The following is a 21,561-nucleotide window of genomic DNA, read 5'->3' as shown; positions in this document are numbered from 1 at the left end:
CAGAGATATGACCAAAGTGTCTCTTGCATCGTATACACACGGAAAGGTTTTCTTTTAATTTGGCTCCAGCCATTATGTCTGTTCCACATTATTCCATGCTGCATTTTAGATTCACTGGCTTCTCAAAATACATTATTTTATAAAAAATGTAATTGGAAAGAAGAATGATTCCGGAGGGAGGGAAATCATTTACTCTGGCTTTACCAGGCAGAGGTCAAAACTTTCCCCACGAAGCCAGCCTTGGGGTTTATTTGTTCTGTGGTTTCTCATTATTGGAACCAGACTCTTCACATTCTGAAAAGAACTAAAGCATTATCACTCTACTCTGCAACTTCCTGAACAGCAATGTGACAGTCCTACTGATTAGAAGACTCAAATTGGCCATAAACAACAAATTGCTCCCTTTTAACTCTACAACAGGAAATGCATTTTGGCTTAGGGCCTCATTATGGTTTGTCCAGAGGGCTGTTTTCACACATGGACTTTTAGTAACTTGCATGAGGGTACTGTTTATTTTTTTCCTCCTCAACAAGTGCATTGGGCATCACAAATGACCTATCGATTATCTTCTAAGAAAATGAATATTTCGTATGAACATGTTTAGGTTGAGGGGCCTTTTATGGTAATTGTCCTCAGTTCTCCAATAATGCAGGGTTTACATTCTTGATGAATATCATAGTCATAATATATATGAATATCATTTCCTGCCTCAAACCGCACATGATAATTTCTTCCAGTGTCACATTGGGTCTTCTCCAGACAGATACACTTTGTTAGAAGGACTTCTCTTACTTTCCCAGCAGTGTTCTCTCCAAGATCTGTAGTGCAAACAAGTGTTATAGGAAACCCGATGGTTATATTTTGGGAATTTTGTATCTTTCACACACAAACTCAAGCCAATACCATAACTTTATAAAAATATTGGCCATCTGTTTTTGAAAGCAAAAATCTCAAAAAGATATATGCCCTTAAAAAAAGATGGCGGCCATAACTGAACTTTTAGGGAATGTCCTGCTTCACATTCAGCAAATTTTCCTCACAGACTTGCTCCCCACCTCAGTCTTGGTTTTTCATATGTTGATATGCTGCAGTTTTTATTTGTATTTCTTAAGTCACTGAACCATGACTTCAATTTTACTCTAAATATATTACTGATATTCATGAAATATCTTGGTATTTTAGCATTTGTCCCCTTTTCCCACATCTACATGTCCTTTTGCCTTTGGTTGTCCTTAATTGGCTTTCTCGCTGGTCTTCCAGCCTCCAACCTTTTCCCCCTCTTCAGTCTGTACTCCATGCTGCTGTCCAGATCATATTCCTGTAATATTCCTCTGCACACATCTCCCATCTCCTTAAAACTCCACAGTCCTAACCTCCTCAGCACCAAGCAAGTACTCTTTACCATTATCTTTTCAGCTTTCTGCCAGCTCTCTCAACCACTCTCCCAGCTCCCCCTGCCTATATTCATTGCTTCTCCCAACCAAACCCTCCTCCTGGTGTTACCCCAAGCACGTCTTTCTTTGCCTCCAACCCCCTCCCCCCTTGTTCAAGTTGCCCCCCAACTCTCTTTCTCGTCTGTGCCTACAGGACCTCAGTCTTCCCCACCTTCAAAGGTGTCAGTGTCCTTTTATGTAGTTTTTAGTGTTTTATCTTTCTTTGCCTTTTTGTCACCAGTTCCCTCTTCAATCCCTTACCACCCATATCGTTAGTTTATGAGCTCCTTGGGGGCCAGGGACTCTGTTTAATTCTCAAAATTTGTATTATTATTTTTTGCCAGTTTTTAGTATAATACGTTGCACACAGGTGTTTAATGACTACTGCTATTCTGTTCAATTTAAAATCCTTGTAAATCATTCAGATGAGATTAAGAAAATCAGATGCTAATTTGATAATTTTTAAATGCCCATCTCTGTCATAGGAAGAAACAGTCACTAAGAACTAAAGTAACATGTGATAGTTTAGGGTATTTGTATGGTGCAAATCAGAAAGCAGTTTACATGCCTGGAAACAGTTACAGGGTATGCCAGGCCACAAGTAAATAATAGTTGTTTTTGTTTATTTTATTTGTTGAAGAAGAGGTTGTGTAGATTGTTGGGGGGTGACAATTTAGTGCAGTTTGCTTTCGGGCTGAAATTTTCTTGTATCTTCTTGAGAGGTTGATGCAGCTAAGGCAGTTCCAGGAAGTAGTTTGATTTAACCAGTAAAAAAATGGTGAAGGGGAAAAAGCAGCATTGTATGGTTTTTCAATTATTTTTTGTGTTTGTTTCTCAGGAAAAATATGATTGTGCAGTTAAACGAGAAAGCATTAAAATTGTGACCCCAGACTGGGTCCTGGATTCTATTTCAGACAAAACTAAAAAGGAGGAAGCGTTTTATCATCCACGTCTTATAGTATATGAAGAGGAGGAGGAAGAGGAGGAAGAAGAGGAAGAAGAGGAAGAAGCTGAAAATGAGGAGCAGGATTCTCAAAACGAGGGCAGCACCGACGAAAAGTTATCAAGCCCTGCAAGTTCCCAAGAAGGATCTCCTTTAGGGGACCAGGCATTTTCACCCAAGTCTAACACTGAAAAATCCAAAGGGGAATTGATGTTTGATGATTCCTCAGATTCGTCTCCTGAGAAACAAGAGAGAAATTTGAATTGGACCCCCGCTGAAGTCCCTCAGATAGCCACAGCAAAGCGCAGGTTGCCTCAGGGCAAGGAGTCTGGTCTAATAAATTTGTGTGCCAATGTCCCGCCTGTCCCTGGCAATATTTTGCCTCCTGAAGTCCGAGGTAACTTAATGGCTTCAGGGCAAGGTATACAAAGCTCGGAAAGACCAGAAATGATGACCTCTTGGAGTCCAGCAATGCGGACATTAAGAAATATTACTAATAGTGCTGATATTCAGCAGATTAATCGACCATCAAATGTAGCACATGTAAGTCACTTTTTAAAAAAAAAATTCACAATTGGGGGTATTCATGATGAGGTCTCTTTTTTAATATAAAGATTTTATTGGCTTAATGTGTTTTCTGGTACTGTCATTGATTATAACCTTGCTTCCTTGAGGGAAGCAAGAAGGGGTTGTCCATTGTTGGCCTTAGAGTCAGTTTATAGTATTTGTTTAGATACATGCAGTCAGTGCAGTTAAACAAAAAAATCATCCTCACACTGCTGACCTAAGCGGTACATCAGTCCTTACATCTTGAGCTTTTTCACTATTGGATGCAATGTTGTAAATATTAAAAGCAGTGCAGAAGTTCACAGTCAGCAGTGGTAGAAGAATTCACGTGAAGATAAACCCAATGGTAGTGGGTTTGCTGCTTCCTTGCAACTAAGTAAACTCCTAGCTTCACATGTGCAGAAAGTATTCTGACCAAGTGGGAAATATGGAGCGGGAAGCCCATTCCGAGGGTATGGTCAGTCAGGGCGTAGTTGGGGAATACCCTGCAGTGAGCGCATAACAGCATCCATCATGCCAGCTCTCCCCAAGGTGCACTTGAGTAGAAGGGAAAAGTACCAAGGTGACTCTTCCTAGCAACATATTTTTAGGTTTAAAACAGAACCTCATGTGCAACCAAGAGTCCCTCCCACTGTGCGTGCACTTTAAGTGTGTCTTTTTTGAGTGCAGCCCATTGCACATGATTCTGTACTCCATACCGCAGATTCACAGATTCCTCAAAGTCTGCCCAAAAAGAACCATTCTCTCTCCAGTTGGCCTTCAAAATCTGGCCACAGCCACTAAAGCAGAGCCTTCACGAATAAACAGAGCGCAGGACCACTGGTCGTGGCGTACTCAGTTTTGAACCATCTAGATAGAAATTCCATCAGCAGGATTGCCTCTGTACTGCTGTCTGCCCTGCAAAGTCAGAATACTCTTAGTCTCTGGGACCTTTGCAAAATGTGAATTCTGCTTGCTCTAGAGACTCAGGATATGTGGGGAGAGCCACAGTTCCTTGCAGTTCCTTTTCATATGGACAGTCAGGCCACTCTGATGACATTTATTTTCAATTTTTATTGCAGTTCATTAGCATTAAATTGTGGAGTAAATTATGTAATATGGACTATTAGACTATGAATGTGGACAGTTCTTGTAATTGCCTTTCTCAGGAGGGTTTACTAATTAAGTTGTAGAAAAGTGAGTTCTTGATGCTTTCAATGTTGACTCTTTGAACCATCATGTTCTTTATCCATATGCAAAGCGCAGTTTAGAAATTACACTCCTAAAGGCAAAATCTTGTTTTGGCGAAATCCGTGGATTGGCAAAATCGCCTTATCGAAATTTTGTTTTCGAGGAATTAACCCCAAAATGGTTTACAAACTCACCCCACTTCATTCTTTTTTAAAATTGTGCCTTGGGTTGAACAGGACCTCAACTCCTGAAGTTATCTGAAGCATTAACATGTCCTTAAGAAGCAGACCTGATGATAGGCACAACTAATGATAATAAGTGGATTACAGCAAAATCTCCAAGCATAATGTGTTAAAAGTTCAGCATAATGAGATTGAGAATGCTTGTGAGCCGGTTCTTTGAAGATATTTTTTCGTTTTAGGGTGCCCTTTCAGTAATGCTGTTTGTTACCAAATATTTGTGCATGTTTGGTTTAGAGGATAGATGTAGAAGAATGTTCTAAGTATTTGATAATGACCCAAACTTCATAAAATCTTTGTTTTCTAGATCTTACAATCCCTTTCAGCACCTACAAAAAGTTTAGAACAGCAGGTAAACCATAGCCAACAGGGACATGCAAATGCAGTGTTGTTTAGCCAAGTGAAACTAACTCCAGAGGCTCATTTATTACAACAGCCACATCAGGCCCAACAGCAGCAGCACCACCCCCTTTTACACCTTCAGCCTCAACAACTTATGCAACTGCAGCAGCAGCAGCAGCAACCACCGATTTCCCAGCCATCTTACCCTCCCCAACCACCTCATCAGTTTGCACAGCAGCAGCAGCAGCAGCAGCAAGTCCATCAGCAGCATCCGTTTGCACAGCAGTCGCTCCAGTTTCCTCAGCAGCAGCTGCATCCTCAGCAGCAGCTGCACCGCCCTCCGCAGCAGCTTCAGCAGTTCCAGCAACAGCAGACCCTTCATCAACAGTTGCAGCAGCTGCAGCAGCAGCAGCTACAGCAACACCAGTTAGCCCAACTGCAGCAGCAGAACATGCAGCAGCACCAGCTGCAGCAGCAGCAGCTGCAGCAACACCAGTTGCAGCAGCAGCAGCTGCAACGCCTCCACCAACAGCATCAGCAGCAGCAAATGCAAAATCAAGCAGCACAACACTTGAGTCAAGCATCCCAGGCACTACAGCATCAGGTTCCACCTCCACAGCCCCAGCATCACCAGCAGCAGCAACAGCCACAGCACCATCAGCTCTTTGGCCACGATCCAGCCGTGGAGAGTTAGTATTGATTCTCCCCTCTCCCCCCACCCCCAAAGTGTGACCTGATCCAACGGATTACCTTTGGGGAATGGCAGACATTCCAGATTCCTATTTTAAAATGGAAAAATGGGAATGTTTTTCGTCAGGAAATTTCTGGTGGTGAAGAGAAGAAAGTACATATTCAAAGTTGTCTCCTGTTTTGGACTTTAGACCTCTAGTATTAATGTGCCAGACCGTGACTCTCCCCACCTTTATGGCCTTATTTAGGTCACTTGTCCTCCAAGGGGCCTTTGGTGATTAAGCCCTCTTGCCACCGGCTCCCTCTCCCTTCCTCTGGGCATCTGATATTTGCCCCAGCCTCAGCCCCACAGAACTTCTATGCATTTCTTTAATATATTATAAATTGTTTATATTAAAATCTGTATCCCTCTCTAGACTGTAAGCTTGTTGTGGGCAGGGAACACTGTTGTATTGTTCTCTCTCAAACACTTAGTACAGTGCTCTGCACACAGTAAGTGCTCAGTAAGTAGCACTGGTGAAGATAATAATTATGATATTTGTTAAATGCTTACTATGTGCAAAGCACTGTTCTAAGCACTGGGGTTGATACAAGGTAATCAGGTTGTCCCACGTGGGACTCCCAGTCTTAATCCCCATTTTACAGATGAGGGAACTGAGGCACAGAGAAGTTAAGTGACCTGCCCAAAGTCACACAGCTGACAAGTGGCGGAGCTGGGATTAGAACCCACGACCTCTGACTCCCAAGCCCGGGCTCTTTCCACTGAGCCACGCTGCTTCTCTAAAACATCAGCTTTCTGGAGATGTCGGGGATTGAACTCGGGACCTCATACATGCAAAGCACGCACTCTGCTACTGAGCTACATCCCCCAGAATGCCATCACTTCTAGGGATTACTGGGAGACTGTTCATAAAGGATCTCGTAATAAAAGTCACCGATTTTATGTAACCAAATTTTAGTTCTATATACGTGTGTATCGTTTACAGTGTATCTTCATGTATTTTTTTCCTATTCAATTCTCTTGTAGTTCCAGAAGAATGTTTCTTATTGGGATGTGTGTTTGCCATTGCTGATTATCCAGAGCAGATGTCTGATAAACAACTATTGGCAACCTGGAAACGGGTAAGAACTGTTGATGTGAAGAAATATCAAGCGTTTGTTGCGAAGACTACATTCTGTGGTTCTAGGAACCCAGTATAATTTTGATGCATATTACATCCCTACTTTGTTTTCTAAACCACTGAGATGTAAAACAAACAGTAGAGAAGTTTTGGAAAAAAGAGAGGGTCTAGCAATCAGATTTGAGTGCTGGGCTTGAGGATTTTAAGAGAAGGATGTAACCAGTATTCAGAAATTATTTGGATACTAATGGTAATGATAATGGTGATATTTGTTAAATTTTGCCCTGGGCCAAGGAATAGGCAGATTGGAGATGGTCCCCGTCCTATGCAGGGTTCACAGCCCAAGTGTCCAAGTGCAGTTCACACTGTCTTGAATTGAAAGACTTTTTATTTTGTTTTCTTCCTGCTTGTCATCCTTTACTGGTCCTCCCTTCCATTCATTAAGGATCATTGATAAAAGTGTCTGTCTGCAGTTCAGGTCATGCAGAAAGATGCATAGTGAATTGCAGATATGGCTATCACCTTAACAAAATGAATATGCCCAGTTGGTTTCTTTTTGAATATGGGGGTTACCCAAAGGATCACCTCAAAGAAATAAACTGAACTGAATACTATACTACTAGTAACTGTCCCCACCACAGAGTAGGGCAAAAGGCATTTTGTTTTGCCTGTTAACTTTTTATTTCCTTTCACAGTTGTATAATGGCAGTTTATGTATCAAAGCCCATGAACTGATGCCAAAGGACATTGTTCACAGAAAGCGTTTAACTGTTTGGTTCTGTTGGTTCGTTAGATAATACAAGCACATGGTGGCACAGTGGATCCTACATTTACAGGCAGATGTACTCATCTTCTTTGTGAAAGCCAAGTCAGTAGCATGTATGCGCAGGTAAGTCAAATGGAAAGAGAAAATATAATGATAATAATGATACATGTAAAGTCCTTATGTGCCAAGCACTATATTCTGCACCGGGTAGATAATAATCATAATAGATTGAAACTCTAGACTTTTTATTGGCAGGGAGCAGGTCTACTGTCTCTGTTTTGTGCTCTCTCAAGCACTTAGTAAAGTCATCCTCAAACTCTGAGTGCTCAGGAAATACCATTGATCGATTATTGTGGTATCATGAGAAGCAGCGTGGCTTAGCAAAAAGAGCCCGGGCTTGGGAGTCAGGGTTCACAGGTTCTAATCCCGGCTCCACCACTTGCCAGCTGTGTGACTTCGGTCAAGTCACTTAACTTCTCTGTGCCTCAGTTATCTCATCTGTGAAATGGTGATTAAGACTGGAAGCCCCATGTGGGACAACCTAATTACCTTGTATCTACCCCAGCACTTAGAACAGTGCTTGGCACATAGTAAGTGGTTAACAAATACCAGACAGATATTATTATTATTATTATTGTTATTTAAGAGCTTACTATGTGATAAGAACCATACTTATTGCTGGTTTAGAAATAATCAGGTCGGGCACAGTCCCTGTCACATGGATCCATAATCTAAGGTGGAAGGAGAACAGGTATTGAGTCCCCATTGTATAGATGAGGAAACCGAGGTGCAGAGGAAAGGAAGTGACTCGTCCAAGATCACACAGCGGACAGGAGGCAGAGCTGGGATTAGAACCCTGGTCTTCTGACTCCCAGGCTGGTGCTCTTTCCAGTAGGCCAGACTCTTCTGAAAGTATCAAAACTGTGCCTGGTAGCAGTCGATGTCTACATTTACCATAGCAGCTCAGAATTCTATAATTGCCCTAAATATTAATGATATGTGAGCAGCTCCAAGATTAATCAGTGGTATGTATTGAGGGTTTACTGTGTGCAGAGCACTGTCCTAAGCACTTGGGAAAGTTCCATACAATATAGTACTCTATTATCGTCTCATAATATAGCACGGTAGGAGGAATAAATTACAGTTTGGGATCTACAGGGCATGCCCCTGCAGCAGTCTGGCTGGTGGACTTTTGGCAGCAGTGGGAGTAGAAGGAATGGGAAAGACTAGCAGAAGGAGGCCCCAGAGACTCCTCAGTCGTGGCAAGAAGTTCTTTTCTCCCCCTCTAGACTGTAAGCTCGTTTGGGGCTGGGAATGTATCTTTTTATAGTTACTTGAACTGTCCCAAGCGCTTAGTACAGCGCTCTGTACACATTAAGCGCTCAGTAAATAATGATGGTCTTTGTTAAGCACTTACTGTGTGTCAAGCACTGCTCTAAGCCCTGGGATAGATTCAGGCTAACCAGGTTGGATACAGTCCCTGTCCCACATGGGGCTCACAGTCTTAATCCCCATTTTATGGATGAGGTAACTGAGGCACAGAGAAGTTAAGTGACTTGCCCAAGGTCACACAGCAGACCAATAGAGCGTGGTTTAGAACCCAGTTCCTTCTGACTCCTAGACCCATACTCTATACTTGTACCCATCTACCTGGCTCATCGGACCACTGCTTTTAAGGAGTCAGGACCATTGCCTGCATTGTAAGAACTTGGAATTCTTGGGACTTATCTCTCCTTCCAGTTAAGAGGTGTATTCTTTTAAACTTACTAAACTTAGCAGTGTAATCACTTAAATAGGGACATCTCCATTTTGGTTTCCATTTCTTGTAGACATCAGGACTATCCCCTCAGATTAGTTTTATTGCACAGAATTTCAGGTACTGGATCTACTGGTGATAATGCCATATAATAATAAAGAAGGAGATTTTTTCTCCTTGCCTCATAAATTTCCTTTGGTGGAAAGTGACGGTAGTTTCATTACGTGTGTGTTCTTTTGAAGATTTTGGTAAAAGTTCACAAATTGTATGTTTGGTAGGCTTTGAGAGAAAGAAAGAGATGTGTCACTGCACACTGGCTAAATACTGTTTTGAAGAAGAAGAAAATGGTGCCACCCCATCGAGCCCTTCATTTTCCAGTGGCATTCCCACCAGGAGGAAAGCCTTGTTCCCAGCACGTAAGACAACATTTTCAGTTAATCACGTGGTGCCCTTGGAGTAGACCAGTTCTCCAAAGGCAGTCAAGCAGATTCCTGAGCGGTCAGGACATACCAAAGAAGACCAGGTGTATCCGAGAGCTGTTAAATTTACCCTGCGGGAAAGCAGTGGCTGTGGAAATTGTCTCACTGCAGTTGGGTTTGGTTCTTTTCTGGCTAGGCAGAAAATCTCCTTGTTTAGTGTTTGAATTTTCTAAATTCAGTGTTTGGCTCCTGTTATACCTCTAAAGATCTTTGAGTGCTTATTCTGCAGGAGCAGATACAAGATCATCAGATCAGACATGGGTTTCTATCCCACATGGGGCTCACAGAATGGGTAGGGAGAGCAGGTATCTTATGGGTCTAATATAACTCAGAATTCCCAATCTTTGCCATGGAAATACCATTTTATTCTAACACACGCTTTTCAAAGGGCTTTCACCTTTGATTTTGAAAAATCTCTGTTATCCATTGTCTTGTGCCCATGAATGCCATATTCATTTCTTTAAACCTCAGTTTAAATGTGCTTCAAGTTACATTAGGTTGTAGTGTAATGAAAAATAAACAGTGCTGTACTTGTTTTTATAATGGTCTTTATTCTTTTCTTCAATAGATTATTTCTGTGACAGGATTTGTTGATAGCGACAGAGATGACCTAAAACTAATGGCTTACCTGGCAGGTGCCAAGTACACAGGTTATTTATGCCGCAGCAATACAGTTCTCATCTGTAAAGAGTAAGTAATTTTCTGACCATGTTCAATCACTTCACTTTTTTAATAGTCTGTTGACGGTGTAGCTGGAAATAGACCCTTCTAGACTGTGAGCCCGTTGTTGGGTATGGATTGTCTCTATCTGTTGCCAAATTGTACTTTCCAAGCGCTTAGTACATACTCTGCACACAGTAAGCGTTCAGTAAATACGACTGACTGAACGAATGAATGAAATAGGCCCCCAAATAGGATCTCTTTTAAGATGGATGGTTAAGTTGTAAATCAGAGAACGTATTTTCGTATTTCATGGGCTGTGTCCTGATAGTTTTCCTCTTTTTGTAATATATTAAACTGCTTTAATTTCCCTGGACTTGAAGTCTTACTTTATAAGGCAGACAAGGTAGTGTAATTTCAAGGATGAGGATAGTCCTAATGGAAAAATGGGCAATGAATTAATAGTTGTAATGGAGTATCTCATTGAGAGTGACAGGAGAACCTGCACCCAAAGGAATGGATTCTAGTGATAGTCTCTTGCTCAGCGCCCTGGGTACTCTCGTACCTTCCAGCTGCGGTCTTGCTGGGGCTTGGAGCACTGTGAGAAGGCAGGTGGGAGTACAGCACATAGCGAAGTGCACGCTAAGGTTTTTTCTGAGCAGGCTCCATTGACGGTCAATGTACCCACAGTCTAGTGCAGTAACTCAGAAGCTGTTTGCACCAAATCCACTCATCCATCAGTGGTATTTATTGTGAGCTTACTGTCAGCTTTTCCACAAAGAATAAAGAAGTGGGCCTCAGAATAAAATTGGGTTGAAAAGATAAGGAAGAATGTTTTTTGAGGTAGACTGGTAGTCTGGCGATAGCTTGGGAATGAAGAATTGTGGACGTCGATCGTTCTACCACTGATTTACTTTGGCAGAATACATTTCTCCTACAGAACTTATTCAGGTTGGCACGTCAGATTTTTCTTCTACAAAGTGAGAAAAATATATGCTCTACTTTGAGGCTGTTGAAAAAAGTGAAGTACACATCATTGCGTTATTTCATAAACGGACTTTGTCATCTGCCCTCCCCCTAAAGGCCCAGTGGCTTAAAGTATGAAAAGGCCAAAGAGTGGAGGATACCCTGCGTAAATGCTCAGTGGCTTTGTGATATATTACTTGGGAATTTTGAAGCCCTTCGACAGATCCAGCACACCCGCTATACAATGTTCAGTCTCCAGGACCCGCTTTCGCCAACACAGCATTTAGTTTTAAACCTTTTGGGTAAGTGAAAATTCAAATCCCATGGACTGTACTTTTAAAAGAATACCAAAATTTCCCGTGGCGTAATTGTAATGAATCCCTGCACCACTGCCCTCCTTGTTGTTGTCTCCTATCCCCTCCCTTGTCTGTTGGCAGTAGTTATGTTTTGATGGGGTCTGGTGAGCCCTGGGGGAGTGGAATTAGAGGTATTAATAGGGGGCCTGTTGCTTGGCAGGGTAATTTTTGTAGAGGATTCAGTTGGCTGTGGAACATTGCTGACAGGCATTTTTTTCCTCACACCTTTAAATGTTTGCAAAGAATTTTCCTGTATCTGTTGATCTTATATTCTCTTTGAAATTCAAGATGTAGCATCTAAAAACATGAATATCCATCGGCTTAAAAAGTAAAGAGTTTCGTTTTACATCAATTATCGTCTCCTTTTGTTTTTCCCTTAACCTTTTGCTCTAGATGCCTGGAGAATTCCACTAAAAGTATCAGCAGAGATGTTAATGGTATGTTGAATTAATAAGTCTGCTTCATTTTTTACTACTAATAAATGTTTCATGGTTTGTGAGCATTGCTATTGTAATTTATATAAACATTTGTTATATGTTAAAACATTTTAACTGTTGAAGGATAACATATACACCAAGCAAAATAACTGGGCAAACACAAACTTGCCAGTTCTACCGACCCTGCTATAGTGTACTCTCCTAAGCGCTTAATGTAGTGCTCTGCATACAATAATAGCTTAATAAATGGTTGATATTGAGTGCTTATTGTATGTAAAGCCCTGTTGTAAGCATTTAGGAGAGTACAGTAGAGTTGTGGGAACATGATCCCTTCCCTCAAGGAGTTTTCAATCTAGTGGAAATTTTAGAGAGGGCTTGATCAGTGCCAAGTGAAATGAGAGAATCGCCTCCTAGTTTCTGCATTCTGTGTCACTGTTCATTCATATAGTAGTAGTTATGGTGTTTATTTCACACTTAACTATATTATACGCTATATTAAGACCTGGGAAAGAAAATAGAGGTAGGAATTAGATATGGAGCTTGGACCTCAGCATTCTCCTAATGCTGCTGAGTTGTTTCCGACCCCTAGCGACTCCATGGACAGACCCTCTTCAGAACATCCCAGAAGTTCCTGGAATGGGTCTGTCCCTTCTTTCTCTTTGGGGAGTGGAAGGGAGGCAGAGAGGTGGAGATTGATTGCCAGAAATTCCTGAGAATATGCAGGGATTTCTGATAAACCAGCCAACGACCTTGCCGATGCAGTAATAATATTTTTGGTATTTAAGTGCTTATTATATGCAAACAGTGCTCTAAGGACTGGGGTAGATTCAAAATAACTAGGTTGGACACAGTCCATTTTCCACGTGGGGCTCACACTCTTGATCCCCATTTTACAGATGAGGAAAACTGAAGCACCTAGAAGTTAAGTGACTTGCCCAAAGTCACACAGCAGACAAGTGGCAGAGCAGAATTAGAACCCAGGTCTTCTGCCTCCTAGGCCTGTGGTCTTTCCACTAGGCCACCGTACTAGGTATATAATATGGTGAACTGGTAGTATAATTTAAATGAAATTTCTATTGTTTGACATACAGGGTGTAAGATTACCCCCTAAACTGAAGCAAAACGAAGCTAGTCTTCAACCTTCTACCAAGCGAGCCAGGTAAGATCAAACCATATATTACTTATTGTCACTAATTTCTGGGCATAGTAGTCTTCCAGTTGTGCTTTGGAGAGCTGAAACCCATGAAAGGGTGAAACATTTCACAACTGTTTAGTTTCTTAGCAGTTTCAGTAATTTGAATCTGTCGTTGTGAAATTATTGTAATTTGAGATTTTCTTTTAGTTTCATAAATTCTTTAAGACTTGCCAATATGCCAGATTGTACATTTGGAGGATCAAATCACCAAACTGAGTAATTGTCCAAAATGAAGTAGAGCAGAAGTAGGAATAAAACACAAGTGTCTGATTCTAGTGATTAGAATAAGAAAAGCTTCCTTTGAATTTGCCTGGAGTATGAAAAATTGTAGATTAGTGCCTTAATGCTGGACGTGCATACCATATGACATGACTAGTTTATAAAAAATTAATGCAGACACTTTTTTAGTTTTTGCTTGTACGATTATTTTTAGTTTGAATTTTTTCCAGTCTTCACAGTCCAGATTGTGTTTTCTTTTGAGTTTGCAGTGAAGTCATAATTGTATGAATATATTGTTGTGGAAACGATTGAATTGTCATAAACATAAACCTTTTTTATAAGTTAATTAAGTGGGTGTCAGAAGTGGATTACCTCATTGCAAATAGTAATGTAAATATAAGCCCTTTGGACATTTTTTTTTTTTGTGATTCAAAGTAGTTTGAATCCCATGGGTCCGTGTTCCTCCTTCTATGAAAAAATCTAAATTTTTTTTTGGTTCTGGGTCTCAGAACGTATAAACTGGGATCATACACATCCCCTGTAATGCATGCTGCAATCCGGGAACTACAGACCCAGAAATAGCCAGGGCTTAAAGGCCTCCTTTTCTCCCTTTTTCAGGGTGCCATTGTTGGGTTGTTTGGAGTGAGGAGGGGTGGCTTGGGAAGGAGACTGCTTAGCATGTTTCCATTTGTAGTCATTCAACTCATGGTTGGGTTTTAAAATGTTGGGATTTATGGAGTGTAAATGGGGATTTCTTCTATATGCTGTCAGTGTTAGGCCTTTTTGATTTACTTATAGAATTTACATTTTCAAGTTTATATCAATCAATGGTATTTATTGAGTGCTATGTGCAGATCACTATACTAAGTACTCGGGAGCATGTGTACAACAGAATTAGCAGACACGTTCCTTGCCCATAAAGAGCTTACAGAAGAGAGCAAGTATATCTTGTACTCTCCTTGGGAGCTAATATCCCCAAAAAAGAAACGATGCCTCTAAAACCAGGATAGACTCTAAATAAAGGTTTTTATCCTGGTGAATACCAAAAAAAACCCATTCCTGTTTGGACAATCAATCAGTAGTTTTCGTCGAGCCTTATTATGTGCAAATTACTGTTTTAAGCACTGGGGAGAGTAAAATAGGGACAAGTTACATAGGTTTAGTTGGCTTATGAGTCCCATTAATATCCAGTGGATCAGGAGCTGTGTTGCATAATATGAAGAGAACAGGCCAATGAGTCAGGATTGTGGAATTCTAATCCCATGTGGCCTAGTGAAAAGAACACAAGCCTACAAGTCAGAGAACCTGAGTTCTAATCCCAGATATGACACTGTTCTGTTAAGTGACTTTGGGCAAGTCACTGCAATTCTCTGGACTTCAATTCCCTCATCTGCAAAATGGGCATTCAATACCTGTTCTCCCTCCTACTTAGACTATGAGCCCCATGTGGGACCTGATGATCTTGTATCTATCCAGCACTTAGTACAGTGCTTGGCACATAGCGTTTAGCAAATGCCACAGTTATTGTTATTATCACGGCTCTGCCACTATATGACTTCTGGCAAGTTACTTAACTTCTTTCTACCTGTTGCCTCATCCAAAATGAGGAGTAATGCCTGCTGCCCTCTCCTGTAGACTATGAGCTCCACATGGACAGGGGTTTCTTTTTTTTTCTTTATATTTTGGTTTTTGGTTATGGTATTTGTTAAGCTCTTAATTTTTGTCAAGCATTGTTCTAAGCGCTGGGTAGATACAAGTTAATCAGGCTGGTGACAATCCCCGGCCCCCATGGGACTCTCAGTCTAGGCAGGAGGGAGGACAAACATGAAAAACCCATTTTGCAGTTGAGGAAAGTGAGGCACAGAGAAGTTGTGACTTGCCTATGATCACAGACCAGGCAAGTGGCGGTGCCAGGATTAAGAATTTAGATCCTTTGTCTCCCCAGCCCATGCTGCTTCAGGTCGCTCTATCTGATCTGACTGTGTTATATCTACACCAGCCCTTAAAACAGTGCTCGTTCCATAGTTAGTGCTTAACAAATACCACAATTATTATTATTGTCAAGGCCAAGCCATTTTGGGATTAATAGGACTTTTCAGAGAAATGGAACCCTTTAAAACTCACCTCTGGAGCAACTGGAAGGCTTTTTTCTGAGAGCCCAAGACACGTGCATCCTTTCGGACTCTATTGTCTACCTGGCCCTGGAGTCTTTGCTTCTTTGGTTCTAACTGCAGAATCTATCCAAAAGCAACAGAAGGCAGAGAAACTATGGTGGCCCTATAGAGAGAGGGAAATTTTGTCCACAAGGTTACGCTGATAATTTGTTAGCACAAATGTAAAGTGCAGTCAAATAGCTCTTTTCCAGAAGTGTATTTCTTCTCACATTTATAGCTGTTATAAAATTGATTTAAGTCTCATGTGTATAAAATTATTTTTATGAACACATCTCAAACCACAGCAATATAATCACCTCAGGGATCAAGCAGAGCTACTATGTTGACTGTCCAGAGCACTGCTGTGGAATTTGAAAGAGTAATAAATAACCTGTTAGGATGAAACAAGAACAATTTAAGGAGAATAACAAGCGTTTAATGGTATTAAAGTTTTTACTAGTTTAGGAGAGTTACCTCCAATAGCAAATCACTATGGGGGCTTGGCGAGGTCCCAGAATTGGAAAAGAGAGCTGGGAATTAAAGCAATAATTAGGATTTGTTCTGTGTCTGTGAAGCAGCCATGATCGTTAGCAAGCCGTCTTGTATAAGTGCCTCCAGAGCACAGTCATCAGTGTACAGAACATCCTGGATGACCAACTCAAACTGTATTTGAGAATCTTCGTAGCTTGTTAAGTTGGAAGTTTCCTGATGGATTTGAAGCGTATTTTAACACCTCCTCTCGGATTCCTCAAATAATTATTAAGGAACTTCATATGTGTGTATGTAAATAAGGAGAAGGGCAAGCACCCTCTGGAATTAGTCAATGGAATTTATTGGGGGCTTGCTGTAGTAAACTCTTGGGAGAGTGCACAAGTAGTAAAAAACAGTTCCTGTGGTCCAGAGGCTTTTGATCTTAATGGGTAAAGGGGCTGTAGCTTGTCGGGGGGAGCGGGGGGTGGGTGTCAAAGAAAGACAGTCTTTCTTTGAAAACCTTGTTAGAGTCACCCAGAGTAGTTTTCTCTGATTTTGAGGAGGAAAGCTGTATTTTAAAGGCTTCGTAGGGAAATATAATGATCATTTTGTCTCACATTTATTTTGTAGAATTGAAGATTTACCTCCTCCTACTAAAAAGTTAACACCTGAATTAACCCCTTTGGTCCTTTTCACTGGATTTGAGCCTATCCAAGTTCAACAGTATATTAAGGTGAGTTTTTTTTTTTCCCCTCTGCTTTTATAAAAGACTAATAGCAGCATTAAAACAGCAGCATAGTGGATAGAGCACGGGCCTGGGAATCAGCAGGTCATGGGTTCTCGTCCCTGCTCCGCCACTTGTCTGCTGTGTGACATTGGGCAAGTCTAAGCACTTATCGTATATCTTGCTGTGCCTCCTTTCTCATTCCACTCCAATCTGTCCTTAACTCTGCTGCCCGGATCATTTTTCTAAAAAAGCATTCAGTCCATGTCACTCCACTCCTCAAGAACCTCCAGTAGTTGCCTATCCACCTCTGCATCAAACAGAAACTCCTTACCATTGGCATTAATTGGCTTACCATTGGCTTCAGTTTGTCCCCTCCTACCTTACCTCACTGATCTTCTCCTGCAGCCCAACACTGAAACCTCAAGCCCCAGTTTTCTCACTGTGGCCCAAACTTATCTGTCTTGCTACTGACCCCTTTCCCATGCCCTCCTTCTGGCCTGGAGCTCCCTCCCCCGTATACACCAGACCACCACTCTCCCCACCTTCAAAGCCTTATTAAGGTCTCCTCTCCTCCAAGATGCCTTCCCTGATAAGCCCCCTTTCCCTTACTCCCTCTCCAACCTGCATTGTCTATGCTCCTGGATCTCTGCCCTCTGGGCACTTGGTATTCACCCCATCCTCAGTCCCAAGACACTTTATTTATATTAATGCATGTCTCCCTTTCTAGATTGTGAGCTTGTGGGCAGAGAATGTGTCTACCAACTCTGTTGTACTCTCCCAAGCACTTAGTAGAGTGCTCTGCTCACAGTAAGCGCTCTCTAAATGCCATTAATTGATTGTTGTGCTTACCATTTGTCAAGCAATGTTTTAAGCGCTGGGATAGATAACAAGTTAGATTGGACAGAGTCCCTTGTCTCACATGGGCCTCGCAATCTAAGGAGAAGGGCGAACAGGAATTTAACCCCCATTTTTGCAGATGAGGAAACTGAGGCACAGAGAAATTAAATGATTTGCCCAAGGTCAAACAGATATATGGCAGAGCTGGGATTAGAACCCAGGTCCCACCGATTCCCAGGCCTGCTGCACTCTTTCCACTAGGCCATGATGAATTATGATATTGGAAAGAGTAAAGCAACAATCTCTGTCCCATGTCTTCAAATAGTTAATAGCACCCACCCACCTCGGTGCCCCCCGACAACTTAAACACAATACAAGTAGCCTCATTCTGTTCTACACATTTACACTATTTGACAATTTGGGCCAGAGCCTGCCAAGTTAGAGAGCCAGTCCCTGGGTGTAAATTGTAAACTCTTGTTGGTTCATTGATATTTAAGGCCACTGGTGTGCCACTTGGGAACTTGCTGTGCCAGAAACTGTGGTGCCTTGGTGTTTGAGCCAAACAATGCTCTTTTTTAAAGAGCAAAGCTTATCTCCAGGGATTGGTTTCCTACTCAGGCCTGGTTCATTCTTTAATTAATATTGGAAAAAAATGCAATGATGATGATGCTGGTATTTGTTAAGTGCTTACTCTGTGCAGAGCACTGTTCTAAGTGCTGGGGGAGATACAGGGTAATCAGTTTGTCCCACGTGAGGCTCACAGTCTTCATCCCCATTTTACAGATGAGGTAACTGAGGCACAGAGAAGTGAAGTGACTCGCCCACGGTCACACAGCTGACAAGTGGCAGAGCCCGGATTCGAACCCACGACCTCTGACTCCCAAGCCTGGGCTCTTTCCACTGAGCCACATTGCTTCTCCATGAAAAACATTTATCCAATATGTTGGCTGAATGGGAGGTGACAGCTGGCCCAGCTAAGTTAGGGTTAGGGTTTTTATCTAATCATATAAAGGCCTAGCAAGAGCTGCACCGTTTATTCCATTCAGTAGAATGTTTTGGGCACCTTCTGCTTCAGAGCCCTGTAGTAGGATCTTAGGAGAGTTCTGTAAAGGCGAATACATACTCCCTCCTCTCAAGGAGTTAGCAGTTGGGGACAGGAATAATTAAGAATGAAATCCCTTCAGAAGCTCTTAGCTCAAGAAAGGAAGGCAAGGAGCAGACATGGGTGTTTGTATCAATCATTCAGTTTTTGAGTGTTTACTATATGCAGAACACAGTACTAAGCACTTGGGAGAGTACAGTATAACAGAATTGGTAGACATGTTCCCTGACCACAATGAACTTACAGTCAAAGGGGGTAAAAAGGACTTTTTAGCCTATAAGTGGGTAAACTAATATAAAAAGGACAATTTTACTACATGGAATATTTGTAGCTGTGAGTGGCTTGTCTCATTTTGAATGGCAGGTATTAATTGGGTGTAATTCTCTTCAAATAGATGAGAAAATTATGAATTTCAAAATTTTCATTTTCTGATCTTATTTATTTTTCTCCCATTTGCTAATTTTTTATCATATTTATGAATGGTCTTCAGATACTATTTGTTGTCAAACACTATTTTTGGCAAGTTCTTGGGGTGAAGTTTTATTTCCCATTGGCTGCATATAATGTTAAAAAATAAACATTGAACTTTTTGTCTGAGTTATTTTTCTATTCAAAACATAAATGTTATGGTTGACTGGGGGAATCAAAATTGTTATTTTCTTAGTAAATTGGGTTTTGTTTCTTGTGTACTTCTTTGATTCAGACGCTCATGTACCCTATTAGATACTATTTTTAAGTGTGTGTATAATTTCTGACTGGGATATGATCTAATTTTAGAAACTCTACATTCTTGGGGGAGAGGTAGCTGAGTCTGCACAGAAATGCACTCACCTAATTGCCAGCAAAGTGACACGCACAGTAAAATTCCTGACAGCAATTTCAACAGTAAAGCATATTGTGACTCCAGACTGGTTAGAAGAGTGTTTCAAGTGCCAGAAATTTGTTGGTAAGTAAAAGCATTGCACTTTTTTTAGTGTCAGATGGAAAATATTTTCAGTTTATCAAGTAGGCCTGTTCCTGAATTATTAACAATGTTGTTGTTCCTCAATAAATATTAAGAGGTGGTGATTATTTGGGTGTTGTATGAATTATTAAAAAACCTTGAAAATGTTTATATTTCAAGGTTTGAAGATTCTGGACTATACTAATGTTTTAGAACACATTTATCAAACTGATATGCCAGTAAATATGATTGTTTTTATTTTGTGATCTAATGGAAAACATCATGTTTAATAGCAGTAACGCAGATATTTTCATGTGCCCAAATTTTGTTTTGAATGACCAGTAATCTGGGTTTCAAAGAAACAACTCATTTTATCAGTGCATGAGTGAGAATCCTTTCTCATTGTATTAATAGCTCTCTTCTGCACTTAAAGGAGGTGAGGGAATAAAAACCTCATTAAGAAAGAAGACTTAAAATTTATTACAATGATAATTACTTGTTCAAATAATTGAATTATTTACTTTCTGAAAGCCCTAAAATTCCTTAAATTGTACTATTTTTCTTTCAAATCTTGGTATAGCCAAGTGTCATTTTCAGTAAAATATCTTTCAGAACATTTCGTGATGTTTTTGTGTGTGTCGGGCCTCTTGCAGATCGAATGCACTTATATTATAACAGAAAAAACTCCCGTTTTTCACTGCTTACTGAGACTAGTTAGCAACATTTTTGGCAGCTCCTCCTACCCAACCCGACACTTGTCCCTTAGAAGGATAGTTGTTAAATCATTAAACTCATCATTCATTTCATTATTTGGCATGTACTCATAATTTTCCTGTGGAAAATAAATCCAGAAATTTTCCATCGGTGGCTTCCATTGGGATTTTCCGGTTTACCTTTCCACTTGTACATTGTTCCCTTTTGCAGATGAACAGAGCTTCTTGCTCCGGGATGCAGAAGCCGAAGTGCTTTTCTGTTTCAGCTTAGAAGAATCCTTGAAGAGAGCGCATGGCACTCCACTCTTTAAGGTATACATGTATTATAGCCAATATTATCAGACCTAGGAGTTGGGTTAACGTGATACAATTCCATTAAACTCACAAGCTCTAACAATCATTTCAGAAATTTAGACGTTAGGTCAACTGAAGGAAAAAACCCTAACATGCTTGGTAAATCAGTACAAAAAAGAGTGTAACTTTTAACGTTTCAGGATAACGAAAAGAGTTTTTTAGAGGTATAACCATAAACCTGTATAAGCTTTTGTCACATAACACTAAAGATGAACAAAGTGGCAACTTGAAGGCGTATCAGAATAACTTAAACCGATCACTGTTTCAAATTACTTTAGAAATGGAAAAAAGCCCATTTTTTAAACCACATTTTTACAGCAAATTCATTATTCATCCATTCAGTCGTATTTATTAAGCGCTTACTGTGTGCAGAGTACTGTGTACTAAGTGCTTCGGAAAGTACAGTACGATAAAGAGTGACAGTCCCTGCCCACAGCGAGCTCACAGCCTATTCCCTTTGCTTTAGAGCATAATGCTTACAAATACGTTTCAAGTAAAATAAGTAAGATACGTTTCAAGTAAGATAATTTGCTTTTTTCAGTTCTCAGCAGGGCAAACCATTATGCAACATGAGAAACATATTTCTTTGTACACCTCTAAAGTTTTTGCTGGCTTTAGGATTTTTTGCAGAACAGGCATAGAGAGTGATTATTTACAGATTTAAAATAACACCTATTGGCTATGACTGACAGTAGCAGAAGCATTTAGCATATTGAACTAACTCTAGGAAGGAATTTAGTTGAAAAATTACTTTGAAAAGAAGCCCTTACACTATACTAAGTGCTAAGGTAGATACAAATTAAGTGGGACACAGTCCATGTCCCACGTGGGGCTCACAGTCTTAGTCTCCATTTTACAGATGTGGTAACTGTATAAGTCACTTGGGAGTATACAGTAAAAGGCCCTTAAATTTACAGTGTAT

General features: G+C 40.8%; 1 protein-coding gene across 1 annotated transcript in view; it reads left to right on the top strand.

Moving 5' to 3' along the window:
* Positions 1–21,561, top strand: part of PAXIP1 (PAX interacting protein 1) — a 47,470-nt gene that overhangs the window by 22,294 nt on the left and 3,615 nt on the right. The window contains exons 6-17 of the mRNA XM_029077434.2: positions 2,272–2,919; positions 4,660–5,383; positions 6,412–6,506; positions 7,299–7,394; positions 9,306–9,443; positions 10,075–10,196; positions 11,250–11,434; positions 11,882–11,925; positions 13,017–13,084; positions 16,594–16,696; positions 19,407–19,575; positions 20,497–20,597. Coding sequence (XP_028933267.1) covers positions 2,272–2,919; positions 4,660–5,383; positions 6,412–6,506; positions 7,299–7,394; positions 9,306–9,443; positions 10,075–10,196; positions 11,250–11,434; positions 11,882–11,925; positions 13,017–13,084; positions 16,594–16,696; positions 19,407–19,575; positions 20,497–20,597 — 2,493 coding nt within the window. The remainder of the gene's footprint in view (positions 1–2,271; positions 2,920–4,659; positions 5,384–6,411; positions 6,507–7,298; positions 7,395–9,305; positions 9,444–10,074; positions 10,197–11,249; positions 11,435–11,881; positions 11,926–13,016; positions 13,085–16,593; positions 16,697–19,406; positions 19,576–20,496; positions 20,598–21,561) is intronic.

The sequence above is a fragment of the Ornithorhynchus anatinus genome, chromosome 13 (assembly GCF_004115215.2).
Source record: "Ornithorhynchus anatinus isolate Pmale09 chromosome 13, mOrnAna1.pri.v4, whole genome shotgun sequence".
Lineage (NCBI taxonomy): Eukaryota > Metazoa > Chordata > Mammalia > Monotremata > Ornithorhynchidae > Ornithorhynchus > Ornithorhynchus anatinus.
The sequence above is the reverse complement of the archived record's forward strand: the minus strand, read 5'-3'. Positions and strand labels throughout refer to the sequence as shown.